Genomic DNA, 17500 nt, shown 5'->3' with positions numbered 1-17500 from the left:
AAGTAATAAGTCGCATGTTTCATTATATTTCCAAAATTCATAAACATGCGTCAGTTAAATACATCAAGAATACACCATCTTTTTGATTGAGACATTCTCTGTATGTAAAAAGCTAAATTTCTGGTCGTTTAAAAGTTTAACGTGATACAATACACTACCTCCTCTGGGTACCAACGTGAACGACAAACTCAAAATAGCTTTGCTTCTATTGTATTATATATTAATCTGATTTTTTTTACAGGTTTCAAGTAGTGGTTTATTATCTTTGCTGTTGGGTTCTTTGTTTTGGAATGATATTGTTTTGTAGACTGTGGTACGAGTTTTTCATCGGTCACGCTCTCTTCGTCTTACTGGTACGGAGCTAGTTTTTACATCGACGTCTTTGCAGTCAGGGGACTCAAGACCGAGAATCTCGCAGCTTAAGCTTTGTCTGCACTTCTCAAAAACTACACCATAGTGAAAAAGATATTACAAGAGTAATATCCCTACGAACTGCCAACTTCAAGTACCAGCGTTTCGTGGAAATGTGAGTAGCTGAATATGGAAAATGGCGAAATTTCCATTTTGCTCTCATCAAAGACAGAAAATGGAATAAAAAAAATAACCCAAACAGAACAATGAACTGCGAACTTGAAGTTCAACTTTCCAATGTTAAACATGATGAATATTGCCATTTTGTTAAACTTCGAGCGTTGGGCAGCCATTTTGTAAAACTTCTAGCGTTGGGCAGAAAATGTTGTAAAAATAACTTGAACAGAATGATGAAAAGTCAAACTTAAAAATACCATTACCATCCAATGTTTCCAAGACTGTGAGAGTTAACATTATTTCAACATTTAAAAAAAAATATGAATTAGACAATTTATGTGTAATATTTATAGTTCTTTTGGTCAAAATAGTGTCCCTGGCCACATATGTGAGCTATTTGTGTAAGCCATACCCTACATCTAGAGATGTGATATTGAATATTATTTTTCAAATGGAAGTATGCATAAAGCAGAAACATTAGAAAAAGAAACAGGCCATCCACTGATTAGGTAATACATAACAAACATATTATCATATACCTTAATATTTGGGAGTGATTGTTGGACAATAGCACTTCTCATTTTGGTTTGAAATTTCTTCTTTTGAAAGACATTTTTGTAACCCTGTGTGAGAATGTTGCCTTAAGTTTATCTAAACCCATGTAATATGTTACGTTGATTTATCACATGTTAAATCAATCAATCTATCTTTCTATATGTACATATAAAACCATTTTTAAAAAGTTGCTAAAAGAGATATGGAAATTGAATAGAGATTCAATACACTTCTATGACTATTGCACCAGAAATATTGTTTGCAAAGCAATTAAAATATCTTTATATAAAAACTATTTGTTTCTTATGGCTTATAATTATATCATTTCTACATACGTAGTTGTTCTTACAAATGTACATAAATAAATGTGCATACATACATACATACATACATACATACATACATACATACATACATACATACATACACACACATACACACGCACGCACGCACGCACACACACACACATACATACATACATACATACATACATACATACACACACATACACACACACGCACGCACGCACACATACATGCATACATACATACACAGAGACAGAGACACATACATACATACACACACACACACACAAAATTAGACAAACACACATTAAGCACACGGATGGATGGCTGAATATATTTAGAGTGGTGATACAAGGACAAACTGGCCATATATGCCTCATAGAGGGAGTAAGACAGGACAAGACACCATGAAGGATTGAAAGGAATGTAGTACAAAGATAGATACAGTGGGATGGGAATGTAAACATACAAACAGTGCTGATATTTTGTGTTAGTTAAATAGAGTTACAAATAGTTAGACACAAAACACAACATTTTATAGTAATTCAAATGTAATTTTAATTCAATGTGACCATATAATAACATTGTTACATTTACACATTGGAAAACTAAAGAAAGTTACCATGACAACCTTTTTTCAACCCATTCACATTCAATTCCATAATAGTTTAGAGTTTGGTTGTTCATCAGTCACATGATATTAACAACGTAAGGACCATCAAAATTTTTTCCAGAAATAAAAAACAAAGCAGGTATACTTTTCGTATAAAATATATATTCATGTTTCCAAAGGTCTGCCTTACTTGTTGAGGTCCTTTGTAAATTTGAATGTATCTTTTGCATTCATCAACTCAAAGACTGTGGAAAACTTCTTTATTCTCCATGATCAATTATTTTTGGTTCATGTTGAATATCGAAACTCCTAGATTGCAATGGGATGCATGACATGAACGTTTACAACTAGTAACATTGAAGTAAAGCACTTTCTATATGTGCTACACTCGTTTATAGCATTCATATCGAGTGTAAAAGTATACTGTTTCAATTGGTTTATTTAATACAAGCCAAGTATATGGCCTTTCTAATATGGTCAAGTAGCAAATGAAAACTATACTTTTACACATGATGTGGATACTATAATGATTGTGGTATATACAGAAAATGCATTACTTTAGTGTTAAGGGTTGTATTTGATAATGTACTTGATAATCATAAATGTACCCATCCTCCTCACTGCCCATGGTAGCTACCAATATGTTAAACTGAAGTACGCATTGCATTATTACATATGAGTCAGTGATTACTTGCAACAGTGCGTGCACATACACAGAAAATATACCTTCATGCAAATAATATGCAAATTAGGACACCATTGTTCCTTGCACACAAAACTGTGCGATCGTACAGAACGATTTTCATGGAAATTTGCTGTTTCAGATGAATACATGTTTATAATGTAATAATAACAGAACCCCATGACATGTGAGTGCCAGTGTGGGTATGTACACATACTCATATCAGGGGTATTTGCACTCAGGCTTGCAGTGTTTTCTGCTGTACTTTCACTCAGGGAAGTATACCACAGAGAATATTGCAAGCACTCGTACAAATACCCTGAGTATGCCACACTTGCACTCACATCTCATGGGGTTCTGTCATGTTATGCAGTACAACGACTTTTGCTTATCCATCATATTTGTAATATCATCATGAAACCATACAGTTATTAAAGTGGCCATATGTGGATGAGGATTGGGTATTTATTTTGGATTTTTAATTTATAAAACAATTTTTTTATGGCTTGAAAAATCAATGTGAAACAACATTGACAAAGTCTGTGTTTGTAACCCAACTCATTGCAAAAAGCTAAAAAAAAATGTATAAAAAGTTTGTTATTATACATACAATAACAAAGATTTTACACATTTAATAATCTTTGGTGATTTATTGAGTTACAAACATGAACTTGGCATGTGCTGTTTCACATTGATTTTCAAGTAGGAAGCTTATTTTATGAATTAAAATCCAAAATAAATACCCAATCCTCATCCATATGGCCACTTTAAAATGACAATTTGTGATGATGTTAGACAGAATATCAGTGATATGTTGCATCATATTTATATAAAAATAATAATAATAATATAATAAAATGTATTTATAATGCGCCTGTTCTCCTGAGAGCTCCAGACATTCACAATTATTACCCCTGGCACAGAGGAATAGCGACACAATTGCCCTTTATACTTCCTCAACTCCCTGGGGAGCATACTACATGTACAGTCCAAGTGCAACCTCTATAAACGCATAGGATCACAGCATTCATATCACAACCTCTATCCTACCAGGTCCCCAATTATACAGCTGGGTTGACTGGGTCACAATAATGGCTCAAATCTTGCCCAAGGATTCTAGCCATTCAGAAACAAATGGGTAGTGATGAGGCTCAAACCTGCAGATTCCAAGCCGGCCACTCTAACCATTCAACCATCATGACTACAGGTTAGTATAGACAAATCAAACTGTAGAAAAATAACGGCAGCTTTGTTGAGTTGTTTGGATATACCTGATGTAATCTGCATCATTCTTGATGCCAAATAACCGATAATGATATAACCACACAGTTCTAAAGATTCTGAGAGTAGACCAGTATGGACCGAAGTCCATCACAATGCAGCAAAGTTATAATTCCTGTATAAAATGAAGTCTGACTTTCCTTGTTTAGTACACCTTAACTCACCCAACATGTCAAAACCATAGTGTGAAAGTTATCTTTTCCTCTCACCCAATTTAAAACGTAAATTTAAATAAAAAATAAATCCTTTCCATGTGCATTATTTTATACACAGTATATCAACATTATGTGTCCTGTTGATAGGTATTGACAAACTTTTTCTTTTTTTTAGCAGAATAGTTCATATTGTCAAATTAATCATACAAAAAATATGCTCAGTAATTTCCAAAGAGTGCCCATGTAACAGAATTTCATGTAATTGAATCAGTGTAACATTGTTAGGGTTAACCAGTAAACATGAAAGTGGCCATATGGATGAGAATTTGGTATTTATTTTGGATTTTTATTTGATAAAACAGCTTCACTAAGTTTTTCTACTTGAAAAAATAATGTGAAATAACATATACCAAGTCTATGTTCACAACTCAATAAACAGCAAAAACATTAAACAATGTGTAAAATGTTTGTTATTGTACGTACAATAACAAACTTTTTGCACTTTTTGCATCTTTTTGCAATGTATTGAGTTATGAACATGGACTTGGTATATGTTATTTCAAATTATTTTTTCAAGTAGAAAAACTTAGTGAAACTGTTTTATCACATAAAAATCCAAAATAAATACCAAATTCTCATCCATATGGCCACTTGAACAGTTACAGTCAGTTCAGAGACATGATACTAAGTTAGGCCGGGTGTGAGTGTCCTATATTCAGATTCAGATACTTTATTGCCAAATGTATAAAGAACGCTGGAATGTGATTATTCACGAGCACTCCTAAAGACTGGATAAATATAGAGGACAAAAGGATGGATAAAAACCAACCAAGATATACTACATCACATGATCACAGCGCCCTCACAAGGTCAATAGATATGTAATCCTAATATTGCAAACAGGAAAAGACGATGTCCAATTTTGCATGCCACAAGAACTGTGATAGTCAAAGAAGTTTAAAATGTGATCAATATTTTCCAACGACTATCGATTCCAGTTGATGGTTGTGTATGGTACGATTTGCTCAAAGCTACAGTGAGTCCAATGTACCCCATTGATTTATGTAAACTCCTCATTGAGTCCATTGTCAGGTATCTTTGTCTAAGTTCATATTATATTTACGGAAACGCCGCAGTGAGTTCCATCCACCTAATTGTTCTGTGTAACTTCTCACTTAGTCCACAGATAAGTAGTCTAGTATAGCATAGTAAACCCCACACTTGGTTCATAGTCATGCAGTCTGCTATGATTGTCCCATATCCTCACATCATATTCACTGCAACACTGTTATCACTGTTAGTCTTTCCATCTTCTCTAGTCTTACTCTGTTCATATTTCCTAGCTGAAATTAATAAATATGAAAATGGTTTTAGTCTTACAAGAAAGTAATTTCTTTTTTGTGTGTGTCAAAATACAAAAAGTTATAAAATAAAAGCGAGTCTATAACATTCACCATATATACAAACATGTAGTCATTAAAAAATTCACATTCAAAACATTGTCATATATTTCCCATACAACCCTCAAATACTAGTTATAATATTTTACATCAAGTTAGAGGGTCAAAATAGCACAAGAATGCCAACTGACAATGTTTTTGCTAAGGTTGGGAACCCCGATAACAGAATAGAATGGGGGAAAAGGGTAATGCTGGCAATAATTCCCCATAGAGTTTACTAGTATTGAAATTTTGTTTTGGGAACCCAGGTAAAATGACATGGGAACCCGGGTAGATTTTACCTATTTATCACCCTTAGCAAAATCACTGACTGATTTTCCTGTGAGCCTATGTGATGTAGGCGGAGTAGAAATCATGGTGTCAACCGAGAAAATGTATAAGTTTTATTTGTATGATGTACCTAGCTGGTAATATTCTATTTCAGGTAAAGAGAATTCAATCACTCTGTTATCCTGAGAGATAACCTATTGAATTCAGGTGCATTACATCGAAATAGCCTGTTTACATTTTAGTCTGTAAAGTACACCATAATGGGGCGCCCTCACACGTCGATCAAAACCTCTGGCCACTGAGGGCGTAACAACACAATGTATCTTACAGTCTAGTTTACAGCGCGAAAAGTGATTTCACTTCAATGTCTCATGAACCAATATTGTAATGCTATCAAAAACAACCAATTAATTTGGCCATGCCCCAATGACAACATGTATATTTGTACATGTAGTATATTTACATAATATTACGATGACATCATATGTAAATTAAGTCACTTTTGTGCTCATCTCAATGAAGGTACATTTACATAATGACTTAATTTGAATATAGTCAACTAGGCTGATGGACGTTATCACTCCCCATTGTGACCAATCAGTTTGAGTGCATTTTTTTCAAACCAATCAGATTGAGCATATAATGTTCAACCACACTCTTAAGCATTTGCTGTTCATGCATAATAGTGCAACAGCAAATCAAAATCCCAGATCAGGATGTAAACAGGCTACCAATACATTCTTGGTTACAATCAATGTAAAGGGGTTGATTATAAAGATCGTCTTGTTTCCTTAAACCTCCTTCCTCTTAGCTGCAGAAGAGCGATGTCTGATTGCGTATTCTTTTGGAAATGTATAAATAACGATTACGATCTTAATATTGATAAATATGTACATTTCAAATCAGACGATGATAGCTTACTGAAAATGCCACAATTTCGCAGTGAAGCATTCCGACAGTCATTTTTTAACAGAATATTTTATACATGGAACGCTTGCCCAGTCAAATCGGACTTGCCGTTTGCAGTAAGTGTCAACTCATATAAAAACGATCTCCGTATATTTTATAGAAATCTTTTGGAAAGTAGTTTTTTGTCTTTTAATACTTGCACATGGGTCAATCGATGTCATTGTGCCAAGTGTCGTATTTCTTAATTCTGTTCTCGTATGTTATTCGTTAGTGTATATTTTTTTATATATTGTATTTACTGTTTTTAATATGTTCTTGTTTGTTTATCCATTTGTTGTATGTGGAGGGTTGCTCTTATATAGGTGCTTGCCACCTGTGCGACTTTTTCCCCTGACTTATTGTCGAAGTTTAATAAATAAATAAATAAATAAACAAGATAAACATCAAGTCTATATTTACTCACATTGATAGTACATGTCTAGTTGTTGTCGAAGTCGAACTCTTTTTAATTCTTCATCTTGTTCTGTGGTATCGGCATATAAATCATCTCGTCTTCTAAACATATTAACTGGAAGATATCTCATTATTTTCCTCTTATTTCTGAAAACAAAAATGAATACATGAAGTCAATGGAGAGACATAAACAGTGACAAGTTATATGTAGACACTGTAATATGGTAGAGAATGCAGCTCTGTTATAATAAAGAGTTATCTACCATTACAACATTTGTATTATCCATGTACTCTACTGTGGCCTAATAAAAAAAAATTCTGTGGTTCCGGTTACCTGACTCCACCTAGTTCTGCATGCCGACCCTAAACTCTGTTTAATGAATTTGTGAAAAAAAAAATAAAATCGCAAAAAGTGTGAAGTCTTGCAAGAAATAGTGGATACTCAAACTGACATTAACTTGACAAGACACTATAAACTTGTTCTTCCAATTTGTAATGGCTGCACGTCTGATGAGAAGAAACCAATAACACAGCAACCATATGGTATGTTTTCTGAGGGTGTGTGGTATAATAAATGCCATGTTGCATGAGTGAAACACCAAACCAACACCATTTTAGCTGTAAATACTAGCCTGGCTATGTAGCTGCAATCATACATGTATATTTTGTATTGTCAGTTAAGGTTTTGTTTTGAGCTTTTTATCGTTCCGGGACTTGCACTCAAAACTAACTTTGAGTGCAAACCCCGGAACGATAAAAAGTTCCAAAACAAAAATAAAACATTGCAGCTAGCGTATTAGAACTAGAAGTTGAACTAAGTTTGGAGGAGCACCTGCGGTGGAAAACACCGGAAGTATTTGAGCATTGATGACGTGTAAATCCCATTCACAGAGTTACTCACCTTTTAAAATATACAATAATCACTATACTAAGTATAATAACAACTAGGTATATGTTGGTTGCATCATGCCACATAAGTTCAACATGTTCCGGTGGTAAATGACCAAATTTCTCCGCAAACTCTCGATCGTCTAGGTCAGCCATCTTCTTTTTGTGTGTACAAGACCAAGGGTGTTTTCCCGTTGAGGTCGCACTTCACAATTTAGAAGGTGTCATTTCGGAGCATTCACCCGCTCTACCAAACCAGACGTTTCTCAGTACTCCTGGCAGATCAATTCCTCAAGGTACAAATGCCACTAAACTGACAGCATTTTTATGATATCATATTGACTACTTCAGAAATCAAAGCTGTATGACTACTAAACATCATAATACACGTGTACATCGAATGGGCTGGCAGGTGTCCACCCCTGTTCTTAAACTGGTTGGGTCGGGAGTCCCCATCATGCGCAGCGTTATACCAGCTGTGTTGTCGTTGATGAGGGATCAAACTGCACATGTAACGATGCGATGTCCGTCATTTGAAAAAGCAATTTCAGCCTTGTATTTCGACTAACAAATTCGCCAGCCTTTGTGTGTGTGCAACAAGAGTGGATTAGCTGTCCCCATGGCCTCTGTTGTGGAGTCTCAGTTACTTAAACTGAATGGCCTTTTTGCAGTGAGAAAACCAACAGGGATCACATCGGCACACGTTATCAGGAAATTAAAATCAAATTTATTCAAAGGTTTGTCATATTTCTTGTGATATGATAAGTGTTTTAGTGAATTCATGAGGTTGAATATATCAAGAAAGTTCCTGTGATGTTTCAAGTTTCAGGTTTTGTCAGAAGCAGTATATGGTCATCATGACAGATAGATAGCTGCAATAATTGTAGCGTCTTGGTGTTTTTCGTCTGTTTTGGTGACTTTTTAAGTTTTTGTGTTTAACCGTTAGGTGCGGGTTAAACACAAAAACTTAAAAAGTCACCAAAACAGACGAAAAACACCACAAATCCGCAACAAGACGCTACAATTATTGCAGCTAGACAGATAGATAGCACTTCATTTTAACCAGTGCGGCCAGTAATATCAAAGAAAAATCGGGGAAAGCAATTGTAATTTTTGAACATTTTGACTCGATCCTACTTTGAACATAGCAGAACCAGTGACGTAGAACTACCAGAGTATATATTCCATATTTTCGGCTTATGCATGGTATAGTTACCTTTAATAATTGATGATATCAAAGTGTTCACTGAAGAAGTGATAGTTATGGAAAAGGTAATAGAAAGTGAAACTACTTGTTCATATTTTTTGCTGTTTCTTGATAGAAAGTGGAGAAAGATTCCAGTCAGGCCCAAAGTCAAAATTCAAGATAGGTCATGGCGGTACACTTGACAAACATGCATCCGGGGTATTGGTGATTGGAATTGGAAATGGAACCAAACAACTGACAACGTACTTGAAAGGAAATAAGGTAAGGTTTACCATGGAATACTTACAATGTTTAATAATCTTCCAAAAAGTCTGTTTTAGATGGATCTTAAAGTGGCCATATGGATGAGGATTGGGTATTTATTTTGGATTTTTAATTTATAAAACAATTTTATCATGACTTCCTACTTGAAAAAATCAATGTGAAACAACATTAATACATTGCAAAAAGTAAAAAATGTGTAAAAATGTATGTTATTGCATGTACAATATTAAAAACATTTTACACATTTATTATGCTTTTGCAATTCCGATTTTTTACTTCATTTATCAGGTAACCAACAGGAGCTAGTCCCATTTACACATGTATATAGGTTCCTTTGGTTCAGTGTTAGTGCTGGAGGATACTGGAGTACCCAGGGAAAACCTGCATTGTACGGTAGAGTCAAACTGAACGACACTCTTCTTACGTACAGTGTGATAAACTTAACCAAAACCCAGCCGACACTTGGTGGGCTCCAACCAAGAGGCATACGAGCTGACCACTCGGCCACAGACAACCCCAATTCATTAAACTACAAACAAGGACTTGGAATACAATGTATGTTGTATGACATTGATTTTTTCAAGTAGGAAGCCATAATAACATTGTTTTATAAATTTAAAATCCAAAATAAATACCCAATCCTCATCCATATGGCCACTTTAATGTCACAATCATTTCAAGTTTACCTTTCCAAAATGACTATATTTGACTGTTCAATAAATATTACCAGTTCAATGTGATATAGTTGTAGTTAGTATTTTTCTAGTGCAATTACTTTCTTACAATTCATTGATTTTTCGATTCTATACTACCTGTGTCAGATGTGTACACTATGATTTTGTCATGATCATAAAAAATAGCACAAGAACAACAAAAACCTCAATGCAATCTTTGTCGCTCATAATGAAAATTTCATGATTTCTTCAGAGGTACTTGGGATGTGGATGCCTTGGTATAGCTACAGAGACATATGATAGTTATGGGCAGGTCACTGAAGATGGATCATTTGGTAAGTATGTCACTAGATTAGCAAATTTGGTAAGTGTACCAATGAAGATAAGTCATTTGGTAAGCATGTTACTAGGTTAGTCATTTGGTAAGTGTATCACTAGGTTAGTCATTTGGTAAGTATGTCACTAGGTTAGTCATTTGGTAAGTGTATCACTAGGTTAGTCATTTGGTAAGTATGTCACTAGGTTAGTCATTTTATATGATTTGGTAAGTGTATCACTGAAGATAAGTCATGTGGTAAGTATGTCACTAGGTTAGTCATTTGGTAAGTGTATCACTGAAGATAAGTCATGTGGTAAGTATGTCACTAGGTTAGTCATTTGGTAAGTGTATCACTGAAGATAAGTCGTGTGGTAACTGTTAGTAGAGATAAGTCATCACTGTGATTACATCTACAAGAGTCAAGTGAACTCTATTGTATACATTTCACTTTGATTGCTTAGATCCAGCAAATACTGTATATTACATAGATTTCATTAGCGAACAATGAATTCAGATATTTTCTTCCTCTTTATTGTAGATCATGTTACACAGGACAAACTAGAGGATGTGTTGAAATTGTTTGTTGGTAATATAATGCAGGTTCCTCCAATGTAAGTATGGGCACTTGGTACATTTGATTGGATTTGCTTTAAAATGTGGACATGAAAGAACTATTTCAATCTGCTTAATTGTGAATTCAATCACTTTCTGTATGCCTCAGAGTCAATTTGTGATGGAGTGGACTTTTGTGGAATCATGATGGTTGCATCGTGAGAGTGTTCAGCTTAGAATCTATAAGTGACAAAATTGATCCACGTCACTGCCATTTGTTCCCAAACGGCTAAAGTTCTGATGCAAGATTTAAACCATGGCTGTGCCCCAGTCAACCCAGCTGTGGGGGAATTGGTTGGATAGAGGTTGCAATTTGAATGCTTTAATCCTATATGCTTATAGAGTCTGCAATGGTGTGTATGCTTCCCAGGGAGTTGAGGATATACAGATGATATACAGGGACATATTGTACTGGGCCTTGTTACTCTAGGTTGAGAATAAGGAGTGACAATACCCACACTGTATTTCATATGGCCACCTAGATGTTATCCATCAAGTCATGTATTTGCACTAACATTTTTATCAAGTAGGGACAGAGCAGTTTACATACTTACAGCGCTTCCAATCGAAGTATGAACGATGAAGTACTGTAACATATTGATACATTACTGAACTTGCCTTGATGCATTGGGACATAGATTTAGCTATGGTAGTCACAACACAGTGATAAAGTTGAATAACAGTTTACTTTGATAATGTCACCGAACGGGCACGCAATATTCATTGTTGCAAAATATATCCCGTCTATTGGTAGATATTATCATGGCTAGATGTACAGAGTGATGGATAGACAACAACAAACCTTAGTAACTGTATGTAAGAGGCACCAGATTTGTTATGATAATCAGTAAATGAAGTGCACAATTGTGGCACATTTTTGATCTGAAACTATTTAATTCTCTACAAATTTAAGTCACAGACCCATTTTGGTAATGTATCAATATGTTGCAGTAGTTTGTCATTCATACTTTGATTGCGGAAGCACTGTAACAGGTTGCATGGATTTCTTGCTATGTTTCAGTTATTCTGCTTTGAAGGTTGATGGTCAGATGATGTCTCGTTTAGCTAGTCGAGGACTACCAGTGAAAGCTAAACCTGCCAGACCAGTACACATCCATAGTATACAATGTATTGGGTTTGATCCACCACAATTTACACTTGGTAAGGCTAATTTCATACATCTTTAATTTTTAAAACATTTTACATACCGTGACAAAACATATTTCAAAGTGGCCTGTGTTAAGGACAAAGTCACAAAAAATATTTTAAAGGGGAAATATAACATAAAATTTTTTGACTGAGGTAATTTTTTTCTTTTAATGTTTCAGATGTGCATTGTGGCGGAGGTGTTTATATTAGAAGTCTAATGCATGATATTGGCAAAGGTGAAGTAGAACTATTATGTTCTTGGTTTAGTGTATTAAACATTGATAATATTATGCACATGCATACAGGTACACATGTACTCACACCAACATTGATTTATGTACATGCACAAACACACACTCATGCACACACAACCATTCCCACACCCCACCCCATACGTGCATGCACAAACATATGTACATACATACGTACGTACGTATGTACGTACATACATACATACATACATACATACATACATGTACATACATACATACATACATACATACATACATACATACATACATACATACATACATACATACATAATTGTGCCAAATTTGTAAATGATACCATCCAGTAAAATGATAGAATTTGTAACCACCATAGCATTAAATTTTTAGGCATACTATTAATATCACAAGGTAACAATTTCAAAGGTAGTGAAATATTTATATTAGTTCCTAAATCCTGTCTGATTTTCTCTTCTTTCACAGCACTGAACAGCTGTGCCTATATGTCATCGTTAGTGAGAACACAGCAAGGACCTTTCATTTTGTCCAAACATGCACTGCCAGAAGATGAATGGACTTTACAGAATATCAAACAGTCGCTAGAACAATGGCATAACATGAGTATTGTTGACAGGTAGCCGAAGATCACAACACCTTGAAAATAGATGTATATTTGCTTTTATAAATTTCATTTGAGAAAGACGATCATTGGTCAGACTATTTGCTTGGCATGATGAATTTTATTGAAGAAATAAAAGAATGAAAATGCATATTCACTCGTAATGCATCACAAGTTATGAATTTAAAATCGTCATGGCAACAAATTCCATAACATAGAATTATTAAGCCTATACATTATAATATTGAAAATGACTATCAGAATGTACCTGGATAAATTGGTACACCAAAGAGCTGATTAAATCAATCCACTTTTTTCTACATTACAGTAATTTCAAATGAAAGCTATGGAATGTTTTATTTGTTGCATACTGATGTGGAATTATAAACGGCTTCATGATGTAGCACCATTCTAACTGAAAATATAATCCCAGATATGCATGCTTTAAGCTTTATGATGTTCCAAGGAGTTGTAGCTATCCCCTGACCGTCTTTTCAGGAGTATATCCATGATACAGCCATAGTTTAATTGACGTCAAGTTTCTTAAAAGTTCCCGTTAATCCGGTAGTTGGATCAGTTGTAGATTTCTCTTTCCCTAAGATTTCGTCCGATTTCAGGAATCCGAACTGTTCGTTGTAGATGAAGTCCTCCTCAGCTGCTAGCGTTTGGTTCACCCAGTCTGTGTTGTCGTAGTCTGGTAACTGACCCCCTAGCTCAGTGGGCAAAAGTGCAGACGGAACGTGTTTGTGTAGGCTACCATACTCTTGACCATGAAAGTGTAACTATAAGGAAAGAGAAATGCTTTTTAGTGTTTTTGTGATATATCAGATGAAGACATTTCTCTAAAAAATTTACACACAAAAAACTACACTTTAACACCAGCAAATTGCAAAGAAGGAAAATGGATTATTATAAGTGAACCCTACATCAGACCAATTTAAGGTAAAAATTATCCCATTTTAAACCCAATGTCAGGGATACAATAAACGTATTGGGAAGGGGTCTCCCCAATCTGATTAAAATTCGATGTAGTGTACACTTCGCGATTTCTTTTTGGCTGTTACATTTACTATCGTTTGTTATTTTGTGAGTGCTGTTACATATGACACAGACACAATACCATAGGTTTTCCCGAACCCAATCTCGTACTTACGAGAAGCCAACCAGAATCCGTCTTACAATATAACACTCAATGTTCGAAATTGAAAGAAAGAAAACGACCAAACAATACCGATAACACATCGTTGTCTGCACTCTGTGCCCGTGCTCTGTAGAACTGAGCGCCCTGAAGTACTGCATGTCTCGGCGTATTACGCTTTTTCAATGGTTGAGTGAATTCACTCAGCGCTCTCGTGTGTGACTCGGGAAAACCTATGGTATTGTGTCATCCATTCCTGTGGAAATTGACAAAAAGAGCGCCCACAACGGTTGATCTTTTCGTCCACTTGTAAGCGGCCTTTTAGTAACACAGGGGGAAAAAACTACTATTTGAACAGAGATAGAGTATTGGACTAATGATCCCATTATTTATCAATCCCTGAAAATCTGGACCTAGCGTTCTACCACCAAACAACAACTGAGTTTATACACACTAAAGGGCCTCACATCCCTGTAACATCACTTACATTGCTCCCCCCCCCACTCTTAGACTCTTACAATACTCAATGAGTAACCAGATATTTGTCTCAATTTGGTAGCAAAATTATGCTAATAAAAGGAAAAAAATATTCTATTTCAAATAAAATCTTTCATCTCATTAAGAGTGACTAGACATGTTTCTCAAAAATAACGTTTAATACCACAAGTCATATTGTATGCAAAATATACGCCCATTCTTATCACCACATGCATATGGATAACACTAACCCGTTTCTTTAGCTTCTCTGTCAGCAAGGGTCTTATAAAAGCGAAGAGGGTTTCAAACAGGTCTGGTTGTCTGACGTAATGTATAGCCTTCATTCTGATTGGCATTGCATTCTGGGGAGAGAAACACGTGTCTTTTTAAAAAGAGAACAGACCCAAGGAAATAACTGCATTTTTGTAAACTTTGGCTTCTGGAGGTCATTTCATTTTACAGAGTCTTTACATCACTTACATTACACGCGATTACTGAGAAAAGCGGAGTTCAAACTTGTTCCAAAGTCAACCTTCAGTGTTGCCTTTCTCATGGACACGCAGTGCCTCATGGGAATCAGCGACCATGCAAATGTGAATCTTCATGATCGTTTCATCGTTTAGTTGCTTCAACAATACTCGCGCACATCTCACGTTATTATTTTTCATACATCAGCGGGAAAATGTGTTCTGGCTTCCGAGAGAGAGAGGTATTTTATGTGTTTTTACTATTTATTATCTTGTATCTTACCAAGTAGACATCGTTTAGTTTCTTCATGGCCATAGGACCCATGTATTTGATGTGCTTTTTATTCAGACCGGCATAATCGATGACGAACACCATTCCGTTGACTTGCAGGTCTTCCTCGGCTATTAAAACTTCCAGTGACATCAGCTGAGCTTTGACCAGATCAAACAAATCAATCTCTTCAGGATCCCAGTCACCTATTGGTACATATAACAGTATACAGTTTGTCTGTCAATTAGGTTAAGATCACTTCCCTTATCCTGAATCAGTGTAGCCAGATATTGTCATCATCTGCCAAAGCTAAATGTAAGGATGTCTATCTATCTGTCTGTCTGTCTGTCTGTCTGTCTGTCTGTCTGTCTGTCTGTGTCCATTGAAGCTAGCAAGGTATAAGTTGTTTGCCCGTGATTGTTTGTTGTAACAAGATATAAAGTTGTTTGTTTGTCTGTCATTGTCCATTGGAGCCAGATACAAAGATGTTTGTCAGTCATCGGCCGTCAAAGTCACATACCGAGCTGTTGGTCATTTCCCGTTGTAAGATATAAAAGATGTACACAGATTCTGTCGTCCATCATCAATTATTGCCTGACACGGATTTATTTGTCCGTTGTCGTGTACTGTATTGTCCACGTAGTCCAGTCCAGATACTACTAGACTAGTATGCTGTGTGTCCGTCACCGTCCATTGTAGCAAGGTTGTCCGCCACGTCCATTGTAGCCAGGTATAGAGCTATTTGTCCGTTATCATCTGTCCAGTGATTGCCCGTTGTAGCTAGATATAAAGTTGTTTATCTGTCATCGTCCGTCAAAGCCAGCTATACTGCAGTGTCTGTCATCGTCTGTCAAAGCCAGCTATACTGCAGTGTGTCTGTCATCGTCTGTCAAAGCCAGCTATACAGCTGTGTGTCTGTCATCGTCTGTCAAAGCCAGCTATACTGCAGTGTGTCTGTCATCGTCTGTCAAAGCCAGCTATACTGCAGTGTGTCTGTCATCGTCTGTCAAAGCCAGCTATACAGCTGTGTGTCTGTCATCGTCTGTCAAAGCCAGCTATACTGCAGTGTGTCTGTCATCGTCTGTCAAAGCCAGCTATACTGCAGTGTGTCTGTCATCGTCTGTCAAATCCTGCTATACTGCAGTGTGTATGTCATCGTCTGTCAAATCCTGCTATACTGCAGTGTGTATGTCATCGTCTATATTGAAGCCTAGCTTGACTGTCCGTCATCAACTGATGGTGAAACTGATCCAATCTTAGAATATCTCTTCAATGAACCTTACCAACTTTTGTGACAAGAATAGTTCTCCCTTCTTTGTCTTTTTCTGAACAAATCATCGAATTTCGTCGAGTATAGAGATTCTTAACGGAAGATGGTTTGTAGTCAGCAAACATTTCGGTGTAGTCTTTACGAACTTGGTAATAATGAACCAACATTTTGAAGGCCTTATCCACGTTGAATTTTTTATTTCTCAGAAATCGTAGTAAAAACGCAGCATCTGGACGAAATTTGATATCTGGTCTGGTTTTGAACAAGGCGCGTAGCTCGTCTATTTTTAGTTGTCTAGTTTCTGGATCCTCGTTCAACTCTTCTTTAGCTTTCTTTAAGTTCGCTTCACTCAACGTACACTTGTAAGGTTGGTTCGCTTTTTCCGACATTTTGACTATAGATGAAACAATAGGAAACAAAGCAACATACAGCGCGTTGAAGGTTACTGTTAACTCTCTCTGTTTGATACAGTCATAGCCACCCTTTAAAAATAGACCCTACATTTATATCAGGGATTTTAGTTTACGGAAATTATTATCAAAATTTATGTTTAAGTGACCATACTTTAGAAATAGAATTAGGTAGAAGGAGATCCCCAAAGAGTTCCTGTTGATTTAAGGTTTTGTAAAAGATGTAATTTAAATCTAGTAGATGACGAGATACATTTTATTTTAGATTGTCCATTTTCCAAAGGAAAAAATTGTTTA

The 17500-nt window shown here is 35.8% G+C and overlaps 4 protein-coding genes across 4 annotated transcripts in view; 2 read left to right on the top strand and 2 right to left on the bottom strand.

Moving 5' to 3' along the window:
- The window catches only part of LOC144446918 (uncharacterized), a 5642-nt gene extending 5277 nt beyond the window's left edge, over nucleotides 1-365 (top strand). The window contains exon 7 of the mRNA XM_078136764.1: nucleotides 242-365. Within this exon, the coding sequence (XP_077992890.1) occupies nucleotides 242-365 (124 nt within the window). The remainder of the gene's footprint in view (nucleotides 1-241) is intronic.
- A 4494-nt stretch (nucleotides 366-4859) lies between these two features.
- LOC144446943 (small integral membrane protein 19-like) lies at nucleotides 4860-8259 on the bottom strand. The gene is made up of 3 exons (XM_078136787.1): nucleotides 8113-8259; nucleotides 7222-7358; nucleotides 4860-5462 (listed from the first exon to the last, which is right to left on the bottom strand). Exons 1-3 carry the CDS (start codon nucleotides 8253-8255, stop codon nucleotides 5383-5385), a joined length of 360 nt encoding a protein of 119 aa, XP_077992913.1. The 5' UTR covers nucleotides 8256-8259; the 3' UTR covers nucleotides 4860-5382.
- A 330-nt stretch (nucleotides 8260-8589) lies between these two features.
- LOC144446740 (pseudouridylate synthase TRUB1-like) lies at nucleotides 8590-13276 on the top strand. Its single transcript, XM_078136565.1, has 7 exons — nucleotides 8590-8836; nucleotides 9422-9567; nucleotides 10498-10579; nucleotides 11102-11174; nucleotides 12197-12336; nucleotides 12504-12560; nucleotides 13035-13276. Exons 1-7 carry the CDS (start codon nucleotides 8719-8721, stop codon nucleotides 13187-13189), a joined length of 771 nt encoding a protein of 256 aa, XP_077992691.1. The 5' UTR covers nucleotides 8590-8718; the 3' UTR covers nucleotides 13190-13276.
- Nucleotides 13277-13694: 418 nt separating this feature from the next.
- Nucleotides 13695-17182, bottom strand: LOC144446917 (alpha-tocopherol transfer protein-like). The gene is made up of 4 exons (XM_078136763.1): nucleotides 16807-17182; nucleotides 15536-15729; nucleotides 15037-15147; nucleotides 13695-13952 (listed from the first exon to the last, which is right to left on the bottom strand). Exons 1-4 carry the CDS (start codon nucleotides 17180-17182, stop codon nucleotides 13695-13697), a joined length of 939 nt encoding a protein of 312 aa, XP_077992889.1.
- Between the last annotated feature and the right edge of the window lie 318 nt (nucleotides 17183-17500).

Source organism: Glandiceps talaboti, chromosome 15 (assembly GCF_964340395.1).
Source record: "Glandiceps talaboti chromosome 15, keGlaTala1.1, whole genome shotgun sequence".
In the NCBI taxonomy this organism is placed as follows: domain Eukaryota; kingdom Metazoa; phylum Hemichordata; class Enteropneusta; family Spengelidae; genus Glandiceps; species Glandiceps talaboti.
This window is presented reverse-complemented; position numbering and strand designations above follow the sequence as displayed.

Excerpts from the sequence above, each read along its gene's own strand:
- LOC144446917 (XM_078136763.1), bottom strand. The coding sequence starts at position 17,182 with ATGTCGGAAAAAGCGAACCAACCTTACAAGTGTACGTTGAGTGAAGCG. Across the intron at positions 15,730-16,806 it reads TATTCTTGTCACAAAAGTTG|GTGACTGGGATCCTGAAGAG; the intron begins GTAAGGTTCATT and ends ATGTACCAATAG. Across the intron at positions 15,148-15,535 it reads AACTAAACGATGTCTACTTG|AATGCAATGCCAATCAGAAT; the intron begins GTAAGATACAAG and ends TTCTCTCCCCAG.
- LOC144446943 (XM_078136787.1), bottom strand. The coding sequence starts at position 8,255 with ATGGCTGACCTAGACGATCGAGAGTTTGCGGAGAAATTTGGTCATTTA. Across the intron at positions 7,359-8,112 it reads ATTATTGTATATTTTAAAAG|AAATAAGAGGAAAATAATGA; the intron begins GTGAGTAACTCT and ends TTTTGTTTTCAG. Across the intron at positions 5,463-7,221 it reads ACTAGACATGTACTATCAAT|CTAGGAAATATGAACAGAGT; the intron begins GTGAGTAAATAT and ends TATTAATTTCAG.
- LOC144446740 (XM_078136565.1), top strand. The coding sequence starts at position 8,719 with ATGGCCTCTGTTGTGGAGTCTCAGTTACTTAAACTGAATGGCCTTTTT. Across the intron at positions 8,837-9,421 it reads AAAATCAAATTTATTCAAAG|AAAGTGGAGAAAGATTCCAG; the intron begins GTTTGTCATATT and ends GTTTCTTGATAG. Across the intron at positions 12,561-13,034 it reads AATGCATGATATTGGCAAAG|CACTGAACAGCTGTGCCTAT; the intron begins GTGAAGTAGAAC and ends CTTCTTTCACAG.